At 46.7% G+C, this 21,440-nt stretch overlaps 1 protein-coding gene across 1 annotated transcript in view; it reads left to right on the top strand.

The window, feature by feature from the left end:
• LOC119386627 (plexin domain-containing protein 2) overlaps positions 1-21,284 on the top strand; it is a 76,723-nt gene extending 55,439 nt beyond the window's left edge. The window contains exons 12-14 of the mRNA XM_037653916.1: positions 538-615; positions 8,011-8,165; positions 13,193-21,284. Coding sequence (XP_037509844.1) covers positions 538-615; positions 8,011-8,165; positions 13,193-13,261 — 302 coding nt within the window. The 3' untranslated portion in view covers positions 13,262-21,284. The remainder of the gene's footprint in view (positions 1-537; positions 616-8,010; positions 8,166-13,192) is intronic.
• The last annotated feature ends 156 nt before the right edge of the window (positions 21,285-21,440 follow it).

Below are 21,440 nucleotides of genomic sequence, written 5' to 3'. Positions count from 1 at the left end.
GGGAATTTTGAGCCACCGGGAAAAGTCAGGGAATTGTCAGGGAATCCAGTAATCAAGCGAGACATGTCAGGGAAAACGGCTTTACTTGGGTGTTGCCCTTATCTAGGTGTTGTACAAACTGGTACGAACTCGCATCCCAGCGACAGTTTCCTTGGAGTAACTGGCACCAATCACAAGAGCTATATGCTTCTGTTTACGGCGAATGAGCCGGCAAGAACCCGCGGCGGTGTGAGGGCAGCGAATTGCGGGAACGACCACAGGCAAAATGTCAACATATTGTGATATCTAATGTTCTGATGCTAGGCCATCAGAATTTTAGATATCACAACTGTTACGTACAATTACTCAAGAAAGCCACGTCATATTGCTACGAATCTGGCCACTCAAGATGATGTTCTCTGACGCAAGTATTTGAGCAATATTACATTGATATGACATCAAGTGCAGATTGTGGAATCAAAAATACTATAAATACTTCAAGTATGGCCACTTAACGACCCACTCAAGTGACTCCGAGTTTTCACCTTTTCTGTGCAGCAACCAGCGATGTACCAAAGGTGGTCCCCATTCACACCAATGATGTGCACGGTGACGCAGCGGCACACAGTGCAGCGGGTAAGCCCACCAGTTATTCAAGACACTATTGTAAATGCAATTAGTTGGCTTCATCAGTTAGAAAGGCTAGTGAAAGGCTATTGAAGGCTATTGAATAGCAGTTGGAAAGGCTTGGCCACTTCTTGAGCAGAAGCGTGCTTTAGGCAGAGAAGTTTGGCTGTCTGGTGCAGTGAGATTATAGAGAGCACAGAGTTGGGTACCCCGAAATTAAAGGAGTACTGAACGAAAAGTTTTACACCTTGTTTTTTTTTCTGTTGCAATAAGTAGCTAACAACTCGCTTATCATGGCTGGAAATCTCATTTGCTGAAGCATGCTGCAGTTCATTATTTGGAGACCTTCCTAAAGCACTCGGTTGCTGCTTCGGTTACAGAGAGCAGTGAGAGAGGTGGGAACCAGCGGGGTTTGTTTGTAAGCACAGCTGGCCACGTGAGCACACAAAACAGTGATGCACTCACCATGTGCACACCATTACGTGCATGTGAGCACTACATTGACAACTGCGGGAGAGAGTGCATGCAAGGAGCATGGCAGCCAACACAACCTCGTGATGCAGGTGGCTATTGGTTGTTTACAGTCAACTGTCGATTTTTCGGACGCCCGATTTTCCGGACATGCTCGAAAATTCGGACGCTTTCGCGGCACCATCACCAGCCCCATAGACGTCAATGTATAAGAACGTCGGAAATTTTGGACGCTAAAAGTCTTCGGCATCCGATTTTTCTGACTTTCTGCCCAAATTGCAGGTCCGAAAGGCGTTAATTGGAGCCCTCACCTCTGCCGCGTCAATCATCTTTTAGGTTCGAACTAGCACTTTCGCGAATCGATCTGTTTGCGACAGTAACAGAGTCCGAAAGTCAGCTTTGCCGCAATGCCGAAGTGTTATGGTGTGAAGCAGACCAGAAATTCAAAGAGGCCGCTGTCACGGCACCGTGCGGCGATATCTTTACGGATAAGCAGCGGAAATGCACGGAGGCGTGATGGCGGCAGGTGGCAAACGCGTCAGTACGGCTTAATCGCTGACAATCCTTATGATAAGCATCTTCAGTTAACCGCTCGGTAGCGCATGTGGCCTAATGCAGTTGCATGCGTACTGCACACACGAGAACATAAATGCGCCGTGCCGCCATTCGTTCTGCCGCTTGGTGCGAGACCGCTAATTGCGCCGCACGAACGCGTCATCACGAACCCTTTCATGACAAATGCGTGCGTACGGTACAGCAACAGTACAGTGACGTCAGCTTAGTTGGCGATGTGCTGCACACAACTAGAAACGGTCGGCTTCACACGGCAGCAAATCCTGCGTATCAGCGGAGATTCGGCAATGTGTGTGCGCATCGTTTACAATGCGCACACGCATCGGGGAAAGCCGAACGAGTCGTCCGCTTTTCCGCCACAGTCTTTGTGTTCCGCATCATCGTTTCCAAACGCTCCATGCAACAGAGCTGTAATCTATTCCGCGCTTTGTTGGTATCAGCGGCGCTCATCACGAGACGCAAATTTTCAAGTGGCAGTTGGCACATAGTTAAGCAGGGTTCGTGGCAGGTATCGAATGTATTTGTAAGAGCCTGGACGCACTCCGAAATGCCTGATAAGTGTACTGGGAGGCATTAAAGCTATATTGTACCTGGCTGTGGCAATTCGACCGCTTGAGCTCAATAAAAAAAGCATGAATTCGATTTTTCGGGCGATTTCGCAGTCCCTAGGGAGTCTGAAAAATCAGACGTTGACTGTACATTCAAACCAAGTTGATGTCAAGAGGTGTTCCGTTTCACATGCATTTGTGCAACACACTTAAAAATTGATCTTAGTTATGTTCCAGGCTGCATAAGCCGTTGATATTTTGTGGATGATGTGTGTGCGTTCACACAAATCCATCTCACAATTTATCTCGGCTTCAAAATTTTGTGGCTGTACTCCATTAAATGCACCCAAACCAGTTTCCAATCATGGCAAAATGCACCTTCAATGAGTTGGAAGAGCTCGCAGCACAGACAAAAACAATGTGTGGCCACCGTTGTACACGCAGCATGCAGGGGATGTTAACTGCGATGAGGAGCATGCTGTTTTATTGGTCAAACGCACATAGAGGGGTTGTTGCACTCTGGTAGGTCGCTACAAGGTACATGCATGTAGAAACTACACAAGCACTTGCCTCACACTCCAAGAAGCTATTGATAACTTGGCATTAGGTACAAGAGAACTATTATTATCTAGCAAGATTTAAGTGGCTTCCGGCTGTTGCAAACAGTGCACCACAACCTGCTGAATGCATTTCTGAAGTCATAGAAGTGATGAGATACTGCTATGCCGAGAAGCATCCGCAGGTTCTTGCATGCTAGGGTTTTCTTTCTTTTTGTATTTCTTTTTCAAGTGTTTGCCTCTGTAGAATACATTGCACAAAAGAGTGCAGCTTGGATTTTGAGGCTTCTTTCTTTATTATTTCTAAACCTGGTGATGGGTTCTTAACATCGACGTATGCAATTTTTTCATTGATTAAGGGGAGATGTTACTCAGAAAATTGGAAGCTTTCTTGTTTTCAAAAAGTACATTTTTTTTTACTTGTTTATTCAAGTTCAGTTTCTCTACTTTCCTGACAATAAAAATCAATGTTGCATTTAAACTGAAAATCGGTTAAAATCTTGTTCCTCATCATCAAGTCAGTTAAAATCGCCAAAGCCGCATTCTCAAAATAACCATGATTCCAAAGTTCTCATAATTGAAAAGACAATAAAAAAAGACATCTTTTCGAATAGACACGTTTTCAATATAACCTCTTAAATGCATTTTTCTTGAGATACAATTCTTGGCAACTTCTTGGGCTTGGACATACTTTTTTTTGGTACTTGTGATGCTCGGATCTGGATGAAATCTTTCCCATGTCTTCTTTAAGAAGGATGCCGTTATTTTCTTCAAACCTTGATAACACTTGTGTGATTACAGTCGAACCTTGTTACAAAGAAACTGACGGGACACGCGAAAAATTTCACTCAGGCGGGAATTACGTTGTGGTGCGTCAACGGCGATGTATTCGTCCATTCTCACGTCCGTGTGAATGTTTCTGGTATCCCGAAGGTGCTGCCTAGGTCGCTGTAGCGCGTGCCATTGCACAATCTCAAATTATAGCTTCGGCGCTTTTACAGGCGCTTTGGTTGCCTTGGTGAATGCTGTGGTCACGTGATCTAGAATCGATACGAATTTGCTGTGGCTTTGGCTTGGCAAAGTGAGCCTGTGCCTTGTCGCAAGGCTATGGGGGCTAGAGGGGGAGGTGTCAGCAATGGTGTGCCGGAGACTTGGCATTTTTCCATGACGATGTGGCAGCATGAATGGCATCGCGGACCTGACAACAGCGCCGCCACATTATCGCTGTTCAAGCAGTTCCAGCGCGAAAGCATTTCGGAGACGACAATGCGCCACCTATCGGTGTCATGAAAAAATTTCACATCATCTCCCCCAATGGGCAACCATGGTGGGATGCGAAAGCATCGCGGGGGGTGCGCATTGAGTTTCCGTTTCTCTTATGTGACTTATGAGACAGTGGTTGTCGAGGCGTTTGAATTTCCGCTTGCCGACGCTGATGTTTACGTTCGGCTTCCCGAGCCTTCCTCTGCTCCACAGCGATGGCGTGGCGCTGCCACTGCAACTAGCGCCGACATTGACGTTGTTCATGGCGTTTCGCACAGTGTTGCACAGAGAGAGAATGACTGAAGCACAGCAAGCGTGCGCTTTCGCAGCCTCGCAGCTTCGAGATTCGCTCGCTGGCGTTGCCATTTACGTTCAGCTTTGTGAGCATTCACAGCGCCGTTGTGAAGGAGAGTGCAACAGGAGCGAGCGCATGCCGCATTATATACAAGCACACAGCTGTGGCAGAGAGAGAGAAACGGGAGAGGAGAAATGAAGTGGAGGCAGCGCTCATGCCACCTCCTCCCACCTCATCGCGCTCACGCAAGGAGAGGGGGGAGAGTTGGCGGACACTGCAGAACGGACACTGCCCCGAGCATAAGATGCTTTCGCATCTAAAAGTGCCACTGACTGGCACGGCGCAGCCCTGCCGATGCTGACACCTCCCCCTCTAGCGACCATAGCAAGGCAGCCAGCTGCATCATCATCACCACTCAACGATGGTGCTCTCCTATGAGTTTGTTTACAGGTTTCGCAATGGGCGCACATTTTTGGTGAAACAAAGCGTCGTGAATGCATGAAAAGTTACACGGTTCGCGATTGCTTACTTTATCATAAAACGCATTGTCAAGCCAAGCTTCACCGAGTGAAAGTTTCGTTGAAGTGAAAATAAGGCCAAGAAATGGTTCATTATGGCAAGAACTTTGACACATTGACTTCTATGGCAAGCTGACAGGGAATAAGAACTACTTCATTGAACAAAAATTTCATTGAAGCAGTGTTCATTGTAGCGGGGTTCAACTGTATTATGAATTTCGAAGTCGCCGACTACAGGGGTTTGAATATTTGAAGATTTCCTCCCAGGTTCTGCATTTTCACTTCATTAATGTACTGTATACACACTTTCTAGTAAGTTTTTGACATGCTACAGTAGACATAAAGGAATATGAGCCATTAATGGCACATAAGTATGGAAGTTTCGTGATGGAAGAAGTCGGCGCAAAAAGGCTAAATTTTACACATTCTCATGGCACAAAATGAAAACTATGCAACTCACTATAAAACAGATTACACATTTGTAATCTGCGTAAAAATCTATGTGAACAGCAAAAGTTTTATTGCTCTGCATACACATGTCCACAAGCTTGAGTCAGTGTTTAAAAAAAATGACAGTGTCACAGCAAGGGCGAAGCAATGAATACGATAGCCTCAAATTGTAATGTTATACAAAGTAAGGCTAGCAGCTTACTCTTTTGGATCCGATCTTGCGTAACTCTACAAAACGCCGGTGTAAGATAATATGGCTGCTCCAGGGAGAGAAGCGGTTTTCATACAATCTCTTCACGTTGAGACCACAGCACGTAGACGAGCCGTTTGCTGATGCCTGCCGAGATCGCGACCATACCCTTATGATGAATGTTCATAGTAGCTGCGTGCGACACAGCCCCCCGCCATCCCCCTCCTCGGTGTCCATGGTCCTTCGCCCGAGGAAAGGCGGGTGGGGTGTTTCCTCTGTGCTTCATGAGCAATCGACGGCAGGCCTCGCACGTGGGCTGATGTTATCGCATGCACCCTTCGTGTGACGGAGATGGGCCGGCTCACTTCATCTCTTCTTCAGCTATGCTTATTGCTCCCACTCGCACACTTCTACTCGCTGTTAGAACATACGATGCGCGGGGCGATGTTATTGATCTGCACTTTATATACGGAACATGGCGGCGATGGCAAAAATTCGCCGAGAGTGTCTATATACCGTATTTCCTCGCATATAACTCGCGCCTGCATATAATCCTCAGCCCTAACTTTAACTCTACAAAAAGAAACGAAACTATACATGTAACCCCTGCATATAACGCACACCTTCACCTTTTAAGCACAGTTTAAATGTGAAGCATTTCTTAGCGAACCTCTGGCACTTTGAGCGTTCTATCTACGTATCTATCTATCTATCTCTCTGTCTGTGTCTGTCTGTCTGTCTGTCTGTCCGTCCGTCCGTCCGTCCGTCTGTCTGTCTGTCCATCTGTCTAGCCGCCTACGTCTGGGTGCTCTCATGATCGCCTCCTTAACTTGGTGTAGACCAAAATTTACATGGGAGGGTAAGAAGATTTTACGAATATGATTGCCGGGTCATGACATGAATAACGTTGAAATCCTGTCGCGTACGTCGTCAAACCTTTTCCACTAGACACGTGTGGCACATACCCGTTTACCACGGGCCGCGGTGTACGGGTATGCGCCACAGGTGATTGACAGTTTATATCTACCCAGGAACGGCGAGAACAGACATTGGGAACCTAAATGCTAGAGCGTTAAAAAAAACCAACATCGGCAGCGTTGACTCAACGAATGGAAAGAATGAAAATTAGGATCCCAGCAGGAATCGAACCCAAGCATTCTGCGTGGCAATCAGGCAATCTACCACTGAGCCACGCCAGGTCTATAAACTGGTTTGGAAAAACCGCCTACGCAGGCGTAATATCGGTGCAACGTCAATTGTAGTTGTGGTGCTGGCTATCTAATTTTACAAGAAAGCAATAAACACTACATGATGCTCCTACGATGTGTACTCCTACGATACCGGCGTCATATCAGATTAACGTCTGTAGTTCCAGTGTTGGCTCCGCTTTTATAGCAGTCTAATAAACATTACGTTTGTATTCTTATGATTTAGCAAGCTATATTGAAGCATTGCTCGACCCCGGAGGAATACATTAACGAAAGTTACATATGATATCCACATCACCGCACCGTAAAGTGCACTTCGTCCACCAGAACGACGCAGTGTCCTCTACATTTCTATATGAGGCTGGGCGATGGCCTCATGCTGACCGAGGATGATGCCAGATTGATTGACAGCCGCTTTGTAGACTAGGCTACGTAGGCCACATACGCCCAAGTAGTCTACGAATACGACAGACACCATCCACTGATGTTGGTCTACGTAGCACTATCCAGGCCTACCAGCCTCGACGGCCTATACTTCACCAACGCGAAGGGTGGCTTCAGGTTCCGACATGTCGCCGGCTCTGTCGACAGACCATTTGTCGACGAAATGACCGAGGCATCCACGAATTCCAACAGCTCTACTATACCACATACTTCACTACACATGGACCCCTCGTCACCACGATCACGACCGGATCCTATAACAAGTCATGACCAGCTGCTGGTGCTCACTGATCTCGGTGATGATGTCCTTGTTCAATAACTGTCAAGGACGTCTTGCACACATGCACAGGGGTTCGTGAAACATGCGTGCGTTCTCGGGACACGTATAAGCACTACATATCAGCTTACCGCTTCTGGTGTTGGTAATACCCACATTGCCATTGGCAGCGTTACCCACCCGTAAACAACTGTTATGTAACGCATATGCGGCTCTTCAACATATATATGTGTGCGTATAAAATTTATACAAATCTTTAGCGTCATTTTGTAACGCGTCGCTCAGTAAAAAAAAGTTACGCCACAGTCACCTACCCGCCGCGTGCTTCGCATAACATTGACTCCCACGGTGCGTGGGATCTGCCGAATTTTTTTCAGTTTTTTGGTGTGGGTTATATGCGAGAAAATATTGAATAAAAAGACGAAGACGCCAATCACAAGAGAATAAAAATGTAATGACGTTTCGGCACCCAGAACAGGAGCCTTGTTCACAATGCTAAATGAAAATATGGCAATGAAAATATGGTAGTTGCTATTGCAATAAAAACCAGACCGTCATGATGATAAATAGAAGGGCAGATCGTGAAGGCAATGATTGGATTTCATTCCAGCCATGCCATCAGAGGGCTCCTCATCGTCGCATGCTGTCAGCTCTGGCACGGTGGTCGCCGTCATCATGATCCTTGTGCTCGTGGTTGCCGTCGGTGTGTGGTTGCTGTACGCCTACCGCAACCCCCAGACACCTGCCGGACAGCTCCTTATCAAGGTGAGTCACTCCTTAGCGTAATAAAATAAAGAAGCAGATGAAAAAGATGGTTGAGCTCTCTGTCATAGGAATCTGAATAGCACGAAAGTAAAGCGTGCCCTTACAGAAATAACTGAATGTTTACTGTACATTGATATAAGAGAGTTTGCACAATGTATATTGATGTCTGACAGCTATCATCAACGTGGATGCACCCACTTTGATGATTGGTGGTACATTTCCATCCCGACGACTAACATCCATGTTAAACGATTACACAAAACCTTGTGGTAGCTGCAGTAGTTAACGGTGAAAGTGTAATCAGAGAACGAGGTGTGATAGCCAGAAGAGCGTTGCATATTGGACGCAGAAGTTGGTCGCCATCCCGCGGCATGTTAAAACGTGATTCAACACCACGGCCGGACTAGAGGGAAACGCAAAGCGCGTCGGGCCGCCCCCTGGCCGCGATTTTTCTCGGGGCGAGTGCGCGAGCGGGGAATGCGGTGTAACAGCCAGTCGAGCAAAGCGTGCATCGCAGAGCTATTTTTGGTTTGGAATAGCGTGACGCTATGAGCGACGCCGATGCTTTTACGACGCTTGGGCTAAGATCGCCACCTCGCGGTGTGATAAGGCATTGACAAAATTGAACTTCTATTGAAAATGCGCCGAATGGGACGCTCGTGTAATGCGTTGCAGGGGTTAATCGCGGAGGCCACAGTAATGTCGAATTACTTTACCGCTCCCAGAGGGCAACACCACCCCGCCGACCGGGAGAGTGGTAGATATAAAAGGGCACGTTTGTAAAGCTTCTAGAGTCTGTAACCTTGGCGCAGTGGATAGCGTGCCTGGCTTCTGTTGTTGCGGACCGAGTGGCTGTGGGTTCGATGCCCATTGACGTAACTTTTCTCTGCCATCTGATCGTGTAAAATTTTTCGACGTCATTTCCGTGGCGGAAATACGTCGCTGAAGTCTTGGTGGACCCTGGCATAAAACACCTTTGTGTGAAAAAGCATTGAACATAGTGCGCATGGAGCAATATGCCGTATTTACCCACATAATTTGCACACTTTCTTTCGTGAATTTGGAGCTCCGAAGAGGGGGTGCATAAATTACTGGAGATTTCGGGAACACATCTGAAATAACGCTCAATATATACAGTCGGATCCCGCTATAACGAATACCGCTACAACGAAATTTCCGCCACAACGAATAATTTTCGATTCCCCGTCAGCCGCCCATAGAAAACAATGCGAAAAATGTCTCGTCACAACGAATACTTTTTCTGGGTATTTCCGCTTGAACGAAGTTTTCGCGAGTGCCAGCACATAAGGAAACGGAGCTTGCCTAGGATTGCCGCGAAATTCCGCTAGAAACTCGATCATTTCTCGTTGCCAGAGCCGTGTGGCCGCATCGCAAGACCCGTGTTTTCATTGGAGACATGCTTTCTGCCACCACACGCACATCCCGGTAAATTATTCGCCATTGAGATGCCCGGTGACAGATCGTCCATCCGCCATGATGCTGCCGGCGAGTTTGATGCGTGTGTGGGCCGCGGAAGAATCGTTCTTCAAGAACTCCTGCCATTGTTTTCACGAAGCACTCAAAACAAAACTACTGCTCGTCGTCACATGCCCTGCGATCGTGAATGACATCGACGGCGTTTTGAAGGCACACGCGCGGCCAGCGCACACCTAGTCCAAACGTAACTACATCTGCCGCAAACGCTGTGAACACAAATGCGATCATGTCGACGCGATCATGAGCGACCACGAAAGTACGCGCGCATCCAACGTACGCGCACAGACTCAAAGCAATGCTGCGGTCAAAACTGCGGTAGACGCGATCACAGATAGCAACGACGCAGTTCTCAAGGCACGCGCACGGCCAGCGCGCACGGATTGAAAACGAACCACCGTTTGCCGCAACCGCTGCGCAGAAAACCGCGGTCGCTATCGTCGCGATCATCGATAGCGAATACGCTCAAGTACGCAGCTAATAGACCGGAAGAAAGATTAAAGGCAATAAAGTCGTAAAACGGCACGAAGCGTTTCAGCTTTCCCTTCGCTCGCTTATGACTGTGGTAGTGCGAAGCTTCGGCACTTCGTTTTCAGTTAGCCTCTAGCGAACTTTGGCACGCTCCTTTACGGCACTACGCGCTCGGCATGCATCGAGGGTAGCCTGCATATAGTATTTGCTTATGTATAACCCACGTGTATAACTCGCGTGTTGACGCAAAGCCGCCTTCCTTGCATTACCGTGAAGCCAACTTGTGCACCGACATTCGCGTATAACCCGCACCCTGAGTTTAGCGCAAATTTTCTGTATATTTTGCGCGTGTTATACGCGAGAAAATACATTCACTCGGTGTGCGGCCAAGTGCGTCCGAGTTAGCGAGAGTTAAATGCAAAGGACAATGCATATGCGCTTGACGGGACCAAATGACGAGTCATGATCATCAGATCTTCCTAACATTTGTGGTCTATAGATGAAATTTCGCTGCAACGAAATTCCGCGATAACGAATTTTTTCGCGCGTCCCGTCAATTTCGTTGTAGCGGGATTTGACTGTAGTCCTAATGCACGTGGTATAATACATTAAAAAGGAAAATAAAGTATAGTGCAAACGAAGGGTATTTGTTTACTTAACAGAATTAGCACGTACTTTAACCAGCCAGATCCACTCATGCACGGTCTAGTCAGAATCACTGGTTGAGAAGTCCGACAGAGAATCATTGCCGCGGCCGCTGTCACCACCCTCCCAAAGCACATCGTCCTCGGTTCTGTCGAGCGCGTTCGACAGCCCCGTCTAAAGAAGCTCTTCTTGACAATGCTGGGAGAAACGAGGTGCCACGGCATGGCGATACCGGTGGGCCTAAGCTCTCGCTTACATTGAAAAGGTATTCTACAACGGCAGGAAACTTTCCATGCTTCGGTCCTCGGAACGCTTTCCTTCCGGGTCTTGTATTAAAAAGCGAACTCTTCTGCTTTATCCAGTACCGAACGTGACTCTCATTCACGTTGAAGTTCTTGGCGGCGGCACTGTTCCCGTTTTCTTCGGCAAACTCGATTACAGTGAGCTTGAATTTCGCCGAATAGTTATTTTAGCCCAGCGCAAGAGAACAGTGAAAGCGCAACTGGCTGATGGTGAAAGCTAAACTTCTGAAATCAACGAAGGCTGTATTTCAACCCGGACATGGCACAGACGCAGAGAAGGAGGGGCAGCGAGGGGAAAATTTGGCACGATTGACCCTCGCACGCCTCTGATGCCAAAAATAGTCCATGCCATGTCGCATGCATGCATTCTCACGGCGAGAGAACGCTCGACCAGTTCCGACAACCCGTGGACAGGTTTGAGTGTTCGGGTACGGTTGGTACAGTTTCTAGAATATAATAATCTAGGGACCGTAGTTCGGGGGTTTCCGGAGAATAGAATGAAGCAATCAGAAGGGACTTGGCACTCGCAGCCCGTCTTGTGTATGACTGCGCTCGCCCGCTCGGCGAGGGGTGCAGCCGTTCAAAGTCTGTCTGTGCGCGCGCCGGCAAGGTGGCGCGGCCGGAGTGGGGAGCACAAAATATGTGAGTACTAAATATTTTTTTTTGGTAAAGCTGGCTCAATATTAGGGGCGCGAAAATTATGCGGGTAAATACGGTATGCAGGAGCGGCGGCTCAGCCGCTGCGCTATGCATTCAACTGCTCATTCACTATGCATTCCAGTGCTCTCTCCCTCCACTCCTTTTCATGCCTTCATACGTGCTTTCTCCTTTCCTTGTACTCTTGGCCGACCACACACACACACGTAGTGCCACCTGTCCAGGCAAGTGGAAATCGTTCACCGATCGGCCTCCATGTGCGCATGCTCCAGGTGACGGAAGCCAGTGGCTACGACGGAGCGGAGCAGACAGCAGAATTGCATTGTCTATTGTGACGTTGTGGACTGGTGTACTTCTCACTTGGTTCTTGGCAAACCTTTAGTCGGGTGTCGGAACTAAATAGTGACCCGCTTGGAACAGTAAAAATGATGACTTGGACTTAAAGCGACATCAGTCAAAGCACTTTCGGGAACCCTTTCTGTGTGGGTTTTGGTGTCAGGTGACGACTTTAGGTGCATTATGGCTGCTGACAGTGGCATACAGTGCCTCAGTGAATTTCACAAGTTATCAGCATTCACAGCACCATCTCGGACAAAGGCATAGCAAGTGACTTCATCGGTGCAGATGGCGACATAGCTGTTTCTGACCGCACTGATGTCAAGATCATGGCTGACATTGCCAGTGCCGGGGAAGTGGATTCAAGCAGTGATGCAGATGCCAAAGGCACCGCTACAAAGCCTTGTACCACGCTGCATAGCTTGTGTCAACATTCAGCGTTATTCACTGCTTTTGTGGTGGAATGGAAGGTGCTGAATTTGCATGCCTGGAAAGCTTCAATGATAATTAGGATGCATTTATGAACTTGGCAGTTCACAACAAGCAAGACAAGCATACAGAATATCTTCATCCAAAATAAAGTGCACTAATTTGCAGAATAAGTTGTCACATAGTTCTTTTGCATATTGTGAGCAAATCGGCACGGTAATTCCGTAGTTCGGTGGTTTTCGGAGAATAGAACGAAGTAATTGGAAGCAGGGACTTCGCACTCGCAGCCCGTCTTCTGTATAACTGCGCTCGCCTGCTCGGCGAGGGGCGTGCCTGTCCAAAGTCTCTCCGCGCGCACCGGCGAGCTGGCTCGAGCGGGACGGGGACGCAAAAAATGCGAGTAAATATTTTTTTTGTAGTAAAGCTGGCTAAATATTAGGGTTGTGCAAATTATATCGAGGGCGCAAATTATGCGGGTAAATATGGTAATTTGTATAGCAAATTATCGATATTTCAAACTATCTTGCTATCCCCCTTGCGTTCTATTTATCCGTGATCGACTGTGTTCTCATGTTGTAGTGTTTCCTCTTGTCACTGTATCAAAGTATTGCCGATGAAAACTGACCACTTTTTTTTTTTCACCTTCATCAGTGAACATGCCTTAAGTGCCCGAACCCTTTTGCTTTCCTGCAGTATCGTCCGAGTCAGTGGAGGCTCCATGGTGAAGCACGCTATACGGCCGCCACATCGGTCCATATCTGAGGAAGCTGGCCGGTGGCCAACGACTTTTGACAAGAATGTCGTGCCCCTCGAGGAGCAGAGACGTGACATCGAAACAAGGAGCCAGTTCTTGCCCATGGGGCTCCACTGGCTTCGAGCACTGACTCATCTGTTCAACTCTCCCCCTCCCCCTCTTCTAATCACTTCCCTCTTGTTGTGCTTGGACTCCTCTGCGCAGCAGGAAAACATGTAGCAGTGCATCTTACTTTGGGCAGTCAGTTGAGGAAGACACTAGCAATGGCCGTCTTCTCCATTGATCACCCGTTTTGGGGATATCCGCAGTTTTATTGGGCAGCATGAGCAGGCAAACAAAAGAAAGCTTTGGGCCTGCATCCCTCTTTTCAGCGCTTTCAAGCCCTCTGATGAGGCAGGCAACTGAAGTTTATAGCGAACAAGTGTTTGTTGATATAGAGATGGAAGTCCCTTTGTAGTGATCCACGTTGAGTATGGCTCAACACTTCAGGTGCTCATTGTGGTGGGGCTGATAGCATCTGTCATCCAGTGGCAACCTGTAGCTCGGCCAGAAAGGACTCGTCTGCTCTCTTGACTTTTCTCGCGTTAGAAGCTTGCACCGGAGACTCGAGAGACTTTCTGGTCTCGAAAGAAATGCACAGTGTTGCTGTCACAAGGCCCAATAGATAAATAAATTTGTGCATCAATCGTCTTGATGCTAGAAATTAAGCCTATTGCAGTAGGCTTGACGAGCCGAGCAGTCGTGCACATCACTGGCAGCAGCAGCTATTTATTGCTTTGTTATCACAGATAGCACACTGCTTATTGCACCCCTTCATTTACACCTTGACGCACTCGGCGCTGTGTGTAGAAGAGGTTGGGGCCCCTACGCTCTTCAGCCAGTACCGAATATAGCACCCGTCCTCGACTGTAGAAGGAGGAGGATAGCTCAGCCTGTCATAAGAAGACATTGCACTTCAAGAACATTGCTCAATGTTTTATAACCTGGTAGTGTCAGCTCAAATGTCGAAGTACTAGACAACAAAAATTGGGAGGAACTTCTTTTGCAATGCTTTCCTGCAAAAATCGCAGGGGAACACCAGTGCACAGTCGAGAGGCAGCGCTGTCTTCTACTCGTAAGCTTGGGGCCCGCTTTGATTCAAGGCCACCTTTATTCACGTGACGTTGAGTGCTTGCTAGTGTGCGAAGGATAGGCAGACTTGTTGCTAGAACTGTCACAGTGCTGTTATTGAGTCTGGCACAGTGCTACCGCCAGTTTATCGTAAACGTCACTTTACACTGATGCAATGAGCTTAATCGGCACACATTGTGGGACCTTAAATAGATGCAACCAATGCTGCAACGTTGGAAAGCTTAATTTGTTCAGTCTACTGCTACATTTACATTCCATTGTGGTCTGACAAAAAAAAGCTTCACCTCAGTGGTCAGTTAGCGTCCACTTGGACTGACCCGAGGGTTTGCATGTGGGTGTTCCCTGTGTATCGTGTAAGTCGGATGACCATTACAGAGAGACTTGACAAGGATTTTCATATGTTTACGAAGGTCAAGATGCATGCTGCCACTGCTAGTGCCTTCAGTGATTGCTCAGAGCTTTTTGCCCATAAGCTTCTACACTTTACCGGGGCCGTCGTCATAGCTACATGTTTTGTCTTTGCATTTTACTCTTATTTCCCGGTTCTTGATGCTTCCTTTGTGCAGCTGTTACTAGCATGTAGTGATAGCGATGCAGGGAATGGAGACTTGGGAATTGCCACAGGCTCTGTTTCATGCTAGATTAGGTAAATCGAGTCGCTGTTTGCAACAATCGCTGACAGGCAGCAGATGACACGAATCAAAAAGCACAGTTACCTCATGCTCTTTATATCATGTGTTCAGCTTGGAGAAAGTGTCACAATTCTGTGCTAGTTTAACAACTAGCGCTGCACTAGCACTGACTTCACTGGCACTTTGTATCTGTTTTATTAGTTGGGTACAGTATGTACTACTGCAGTGCTGTGTATAGCTTTAGTCACCACCATGGTTCGTCGGCTTTTGCTGTGGTTCGAGCTGACACAGTGCACGTAACTTGGTTGTACCATGCTGACACATTGCATGTAACTTGGTTGTACAGCACTGTCTGTATACAACATGCTGGTTTCTCGGATGATCCAAATTTTGCATGCAAGCTAACCTTACATAGGTCATTACTGCAGACATAGCAACATCCTGCCTTACAAAGAAAGCTGCTTCCATAGCCCTGGACTGGTTGTGCTGGCAGTGCAGTCTTACCAAATTGCAAGGTCATCTTGCAGACAGAACGTTATGTCTATCACTGGCACAACAGTAGACTCTCAGTAAACGGATATAAATGAAATTGCTGCTTAATTCGAACAACTGCTCCTACTATGATTGGTTTTGTACCTGAATAATGCAACCCTGTTCATCTTTCAGTAAATGGAACTACTGTTAAATGGAGCATATTTCTTGGTCCCTTCAGGTTCCATTTAACGAGAGTCTACTGTATATTGTAAAGTGCACAGCAGCACTGTCCAAAGGCAATTTGGTGCTCATTTTTGGATAGAACTGACTTTGGTTTTTGGTTCATCATGTGAATCCACTTTTAGTACACGTGCAGCTATGATAGCTGTGTTTCAAACAGGGCCATAAGATTGTTCCACTTCACAGTGCGTGTAAATTAGATTCCAAGACGCCACAGATGAGTTTAAGAGATGAGTCTGCCTTATTCGCGAGGCAAGATGTTGCTACGCTTCTGCTAGTATGCCTGTGTGGAGGAACTCAATTGTGCAGCTTCGAAAGTCACTAACTGCGAGTTCTTTACGGCCAGTTGTATCCACATATCTGCAACGTTTTGGTGCTGCAGTAAGTGAGGGTGTGCTGAATGACAATCTCTTTCTTGCTTACAACCTCTTCTTCTTGCTACTCGGATCTCACACGACAAAGTGCCTTTATCAGCGTAGGTAGGCCAAAGCACAGCTTTCGCGACATTGGTTGCGAATGCTTGTTTCGTGCTGCCGTCACAGCTTCTCACCGCTTTACCATGGAACATATGCACGCGTCACACTTTTCCTTTCCTTGGGCCTGTGCATTTGAAGGTAGCGGGTTTTGCACTTTTCAGCTTGCTCTCTCCCTACAGGCTGGGGTTGCTGGTCAGGCTGAATGTCGGCACTTCACACTTGATTTTCCCAAGCCTAACTTGTCTCATTTTCCACTTCCCCACAATCTAATACGATTGATATCGGTGAGCATGATAATCGAAGGACGACACAGCTGTGGTGACTCGTGGCCTCGAGCAGCTGCTGTGCGTGGTTCCATTCTGGACAAACGCTGTGTTGAAAAAAAATGGAAACATTCACAAAATGGACAGGATTGAAGACAGCAGCGACTGGGAAGAAGGGTGTGACATGATGGTTTAGCTGGCAACTCGCTGAACGGTATGTTCATAAACTGCTAGCAGAACCGACTTCCTCTGTGTCTACCTGTCTCTGTCCGTTTTTAGCTGGGTTGAGTATACCTCTGCTCTCTGCTTATTTAGCATTCTTCACCATGCACTTACATTCCTGAAAGTTTCTTCTAGGAAAGGCCTAGCAGTTTAGCTTCTGAGGTGTGTTCTCTGTTTTTTTACATTTACACTAGCCCTAGCAACCTGGCTGAACAGTATATCCTGTTCTTTATTTGCAACGGTTTTCTGTTGTCCTAGCTTGTCCTGCCATATTAAGGCGCTTTTGCTGTCAATGACCTACATTGGCCGTTATTTTATCTTTGAGGGGGAGTGTTCTAGCATTCTGACAGTGCTCCTCGCGCATTATTTTACCTTGGTTATTCCTGCTAGTTTTACGTCTGTGCTCTCTCTTTTTCTCTCTGTCCTAATGTTACCTTCTTCGTTTTGACAAAGACATTACTGGGCGTGTTTTTTAAGTAGTATGTACATAAGACGATATATGTAGTTAAAGTATCATAGTTTATAGTTATGCTTAAAATACAACTTGTTACCCTCTTCCCGCCCACATTATGTCTGTGATGCTAGTTATTGCGTATTCCTGCTTTCTTTCCTTTTTTTTGCTGATGGGAACAACAGAAAGACTGGACTTACAGAAGCAGGTTCATTGCATGATCCATTAATCTGTTTCTGTTGCTAGGTGTCGCTTGGTATTGAGCAGATCCCTGTGTTGCTGGTAAAAGTTAGACACACGCAGCTTGAAGCACACCTGGAAAAGGTTCAATTCTTGAGCTGTAAGCTAAAAAATGATGCTCAAACTCAGTCAAGTTTTCGTTTTTTGTGAGCCTATGCAGCAAGTAAAAAAAAAGAAAAAAGGCTTGAAAGAAAGCCTCTGCTGAATATCGTTGAATACCTCGCATGAAGTCATCGCAGGTTTCCAAATCTGTCGAACCTACAACATAATGAAATCAATTCCTTGCATGCACAGATGCCTGCAACGGCCTATCTGCGAGTATTTCCAAAGCGTTTCTAGGGTTAACGCCGTCCTGTCTGTACGTGGAAGCCGGCCGCCACGTTGTGTAGCTGCCAGGTCTGAGAGCTAGGATTGGTGGATGCTGGCACCGTCGAGCATTGAGGAGACAGGTTGGTTGAATGGTCAGTGCATGCACTGGCCTCATTGCCACTGCTAGATTGTTGACATTTATTTGTGCTTACATTTGTACACTTGTGCAACAGTGCTCTTTGGAACAAGCGAAATGAGGTGAACATGGCTTCATTATTCCCCTACAGTTTTCGGTTTGTTCGATTTAGGATCTTGCTCCAAGCTTTATATGGTTGACTAGCTTCCGCACTACGGTCATGATCCATTTTGCCACAGTGTGCTGTAGTGTAAGAGGGAGAGTTCAGTTTGCTGTATATTTTGAGAGCTGTTTGACGCGCAACTTCCCGCGGAATATTTCTATGCGGAGACATGGCCGTCTCTTCAAGTGTCATTCAGTTTGCATGGCCAGTGGGGGTGTGACATATTGGATGCAGTTTTACTTTCCTGTCGTGTTGAAGGATTGAAACGAACATAGCAGATAAAAGTTCAAACCTAACAGTCATAGATTGAGGTTCAGCCTACGCTTTGTCTGTGAAGCAGTCGAAGGGGTTCCCTCGTTGGTTAAATGTGTTGCTACTAGGCCACTGCGTGCTCACGTCTCACCCTCCTAACGAAGCATGTCGCATCTCGTGCACCTAACTCAGCTTTACGAACAACGACCAGCGAGCCAGCTTCTGTCAAATCTATTTGCTCTTGTGGCAAGCACTAAAGTTTGCCGAGTGTGTTTGTACAGAGTTGGAATGATGGGATTCAGGGCAGTCATTAATGCTGTTTGGAGCTGGCTAAGAATAGCTTACCTGTACATTGCTCTGTTTCGTATGCCCCTTTTTCTTGTGTAACAGCAGTGTTGTGCACAGGCTCGTTCCATGATCGTTGTATGGTATGAAGGACGAAATGAACAATCATTCATGCAGTGTGTCTAAGTGTAGAAGGAAAGCAATAGAACAAGGGGACAAGCGTGGCCGTGTGAACCGCTGTGTAGGTGGAACATCGATGTCGTTTACCATTGCCTAATCGAGAGACCTGGTTAAAAATCGCAGCGCATTGTGTTTCTGTCAGTTTCACAGTTGTGCCAGTACTTGCGTTGTAGATATTTGTTCAGTTCAGAACTCAAGCACGCTTGCATGTGTCGATATACCCGAGCATTCCTCCGCGTGTGACTTTTTTTTTCGTGTTGTAAACTTTCTCGCTTCCTACATGTGTGGTTGGCTAGCATTCGAGTGACCCGCATACAGGGAATAGCTTTGTTTTGTACAGTGGCGCCCGAGCCTTGTGAGGCAAGACCAGGTGGAAGTCCCCCGTGTGGTGAATGGCGCTTTCCAGTGTGCATCGCACGCTTCGCGGAATGCAGTTCACTGTAGTTGGATACAACTTAAGAAGTCCGGAGAGGCCCCACCCGATTGACTGAAGTGCGATGGCCAGTCACCTCTGTGACTGAAGAAATAGTCCTGCTCGTGCGCTTAGCAACATTCTCTGAAGGTAGGAGGGTCACCAACTGCTCGGCTTGTGACGTCAGCCTGGAGTGCGCACCATTGGGGCAGGCTTGTGCGCATCCGCCTGTGAGGAGGAAATGCCGCAGACTTCTAAAGTTGTACCCGGCTATAGGCTTGGCCTTGTATGAGTGAAGGGACGAGAAACAGAGTTTCGTGCTTATTGCAAGAAGTCATGACTGTAGCGGTGCACGTTGTACAGGAAGAAAAAAAAAAAAACGTCAGTCAGTGTTGGATCTGTAGCTGCAGAATCTCAAAGGCGTTTCTTACGTTTTTCCTCTTTTTTTTATTGCCAATTGTTTTTTCATGTTTATGCAAGGAATATATACCAAGTTTTGTAATTAAGGTAGTATGTCGGTGCGATTTCACTCCTGCCTTGGTGCAGCTTGCATCTCTTGCCTCATTTCCTGCTCTCTTTTACAATGTGTTTGTGTGAGAAGAATCTTAACTTTGCATTGTTTTAATCTATAAAACTGTGCTCTCCGCCACAAAGCATGCTGTTTGGCTTGTAAACTGTTATAAACGGTGTTACCCAACACTGTGCCTCCTTGATTTCAATCTACCTGAAGTCTGTTGCCCCCACAGTGAAAAAGTGTTTTCTTTTTTTTTTTTTTCCTTCCGATTTCTCTGTGTCTGCAGATACGTGTGTGAAGTAGGTCCCGACATTGGCCATGGGTGAATGGGTCATTGCGAGGTGTCGGGTGTGTCTGATGAACATCGTAGATATACTTCAGTGGACTGCTTGCAGTGTAGAATTCGTGTTCTTTTAATATCTGCGGTAGTAGTCTCTGCTTGGAAAGCAAGTGCGTGGCACATTTTTGCTCAGTCTTGGGATCCTGGAGCCACAGCACAAGTCCCGGAGAACATATCAATATGCCAGATTTGTTCTGTTACCTATATACAACAGGTTTCTTACCCGCCACGGTGGTCTAGTGGTCATGGTGCTCGACTGCTGACCCGAAGGTTGCAGGATCGAATCCCGGCCGTGGCGGCCGCATTTTCGATGGAGGCAAAAATGCTTGAGGCCCCTGTGCTTAGTGCACGTTAAAGAACCCCAGGTGGTCGAAATTTCACGAGCCCTCCACTACGGCATCCCTCGTAATCATATCGTGGTTTTGGGATGTTAAACCCCAGCAATTAATTAAATCAACAGGTTTCTTTTTTCTTTCTTAGGTGGCTCGAATAATCAGTATTTCAATACCACTTGCCCTGTGTGGCATGTGGTATTGAAATACTGATTCAAGCATTTTCCATAACGTAAGACAGGCACTTCATATAAGCATAGAAAAAAAGAAAAATCGCCTCTCGCAACCTATTCTGCCATATTTTAACACTTGTAATTTTTCACACATTTGCATTCACAGTAGGGACACACAAGCCTTTGCAAGCAAAGCTCAATTCCTTGCTTTAGTGGGGCAGTGCATGAAAGCTTGCTGTTTCTTAGCTCGCTTCATTGAAATCATTCCGACCCATGGCCAAAGGCCTCACTTCGGGACCTAGTGAATTTGTTTGTTTTGATAGCTGCATTATAAAGGCTTTGCCCAGAGGTAGCCCCACTGTTTGTCACCTCGGCAGTAGCTAGCACACGAGATATTAACATTCAGTGGAAGTCGCAACAGTCATTGCGAGTACATTTCACACTGTGTGTTGTGCTCTGGTGTTGTGTAAGTATGCTACTGTTTAGGCAAGTAGGATGTGCCTGTCAACAGGTGACAATCAGTGACCCGGTTCCAAAGCTCTCCTTATGAAGCTTACCCTGTGGCCCTTGCCCCTTTGTAACAAATGTTGAAAAAGTTTGGCAATTGCTAAAAAGTGTTTTTATTTTATACGTACATATAAATATATATATAGAGAGAGGTCATTTTTAAAAGTGTGTTCGTTACAGTTACAGATTTTATGCAATGCAAGATTTGGTATATACTGTGTGTTCGAGCCTCCCTCTGCATTTTTTTGTAACGTTTGAGATGTCGTTTTTTTAGTATGAATAAACGAATGCTCTTTAAACTGGTCCTTTGTGAAAACTGGCACAACCGCTCCCACGTCGTGCCTCCAGTTTCACCGAGTTAGTTATGGATTCTTTGCTCGCTCATTGAGAATATTTTCCCACTTGGAAACAATGCGAGCATTATTGTGTCCTATTTTCTATGTAGTCACATATGC

The sequence above is a fragment of the Rhipicephalus sanguineus genome, chromosome 3 (assembly GCF_013339695.2).
Source record: "Rhipicephalus sanguineus isolate Rsan-2018 chromosome 3, BIME_Rsan_1.4, whole genome shotgun sequence".
NCBI lineage: Eukaryota > Metazoa > Arthropoda > Arachnida > Ixodida > Ixodidae > Rhipicephalus > Rhipicephalus sanguineus.
The sequence above is the reverse complement of the archived record's forward strand: the minus strand, read 5'-3'. Positions and strand labels throughout refer to the sequence as shown.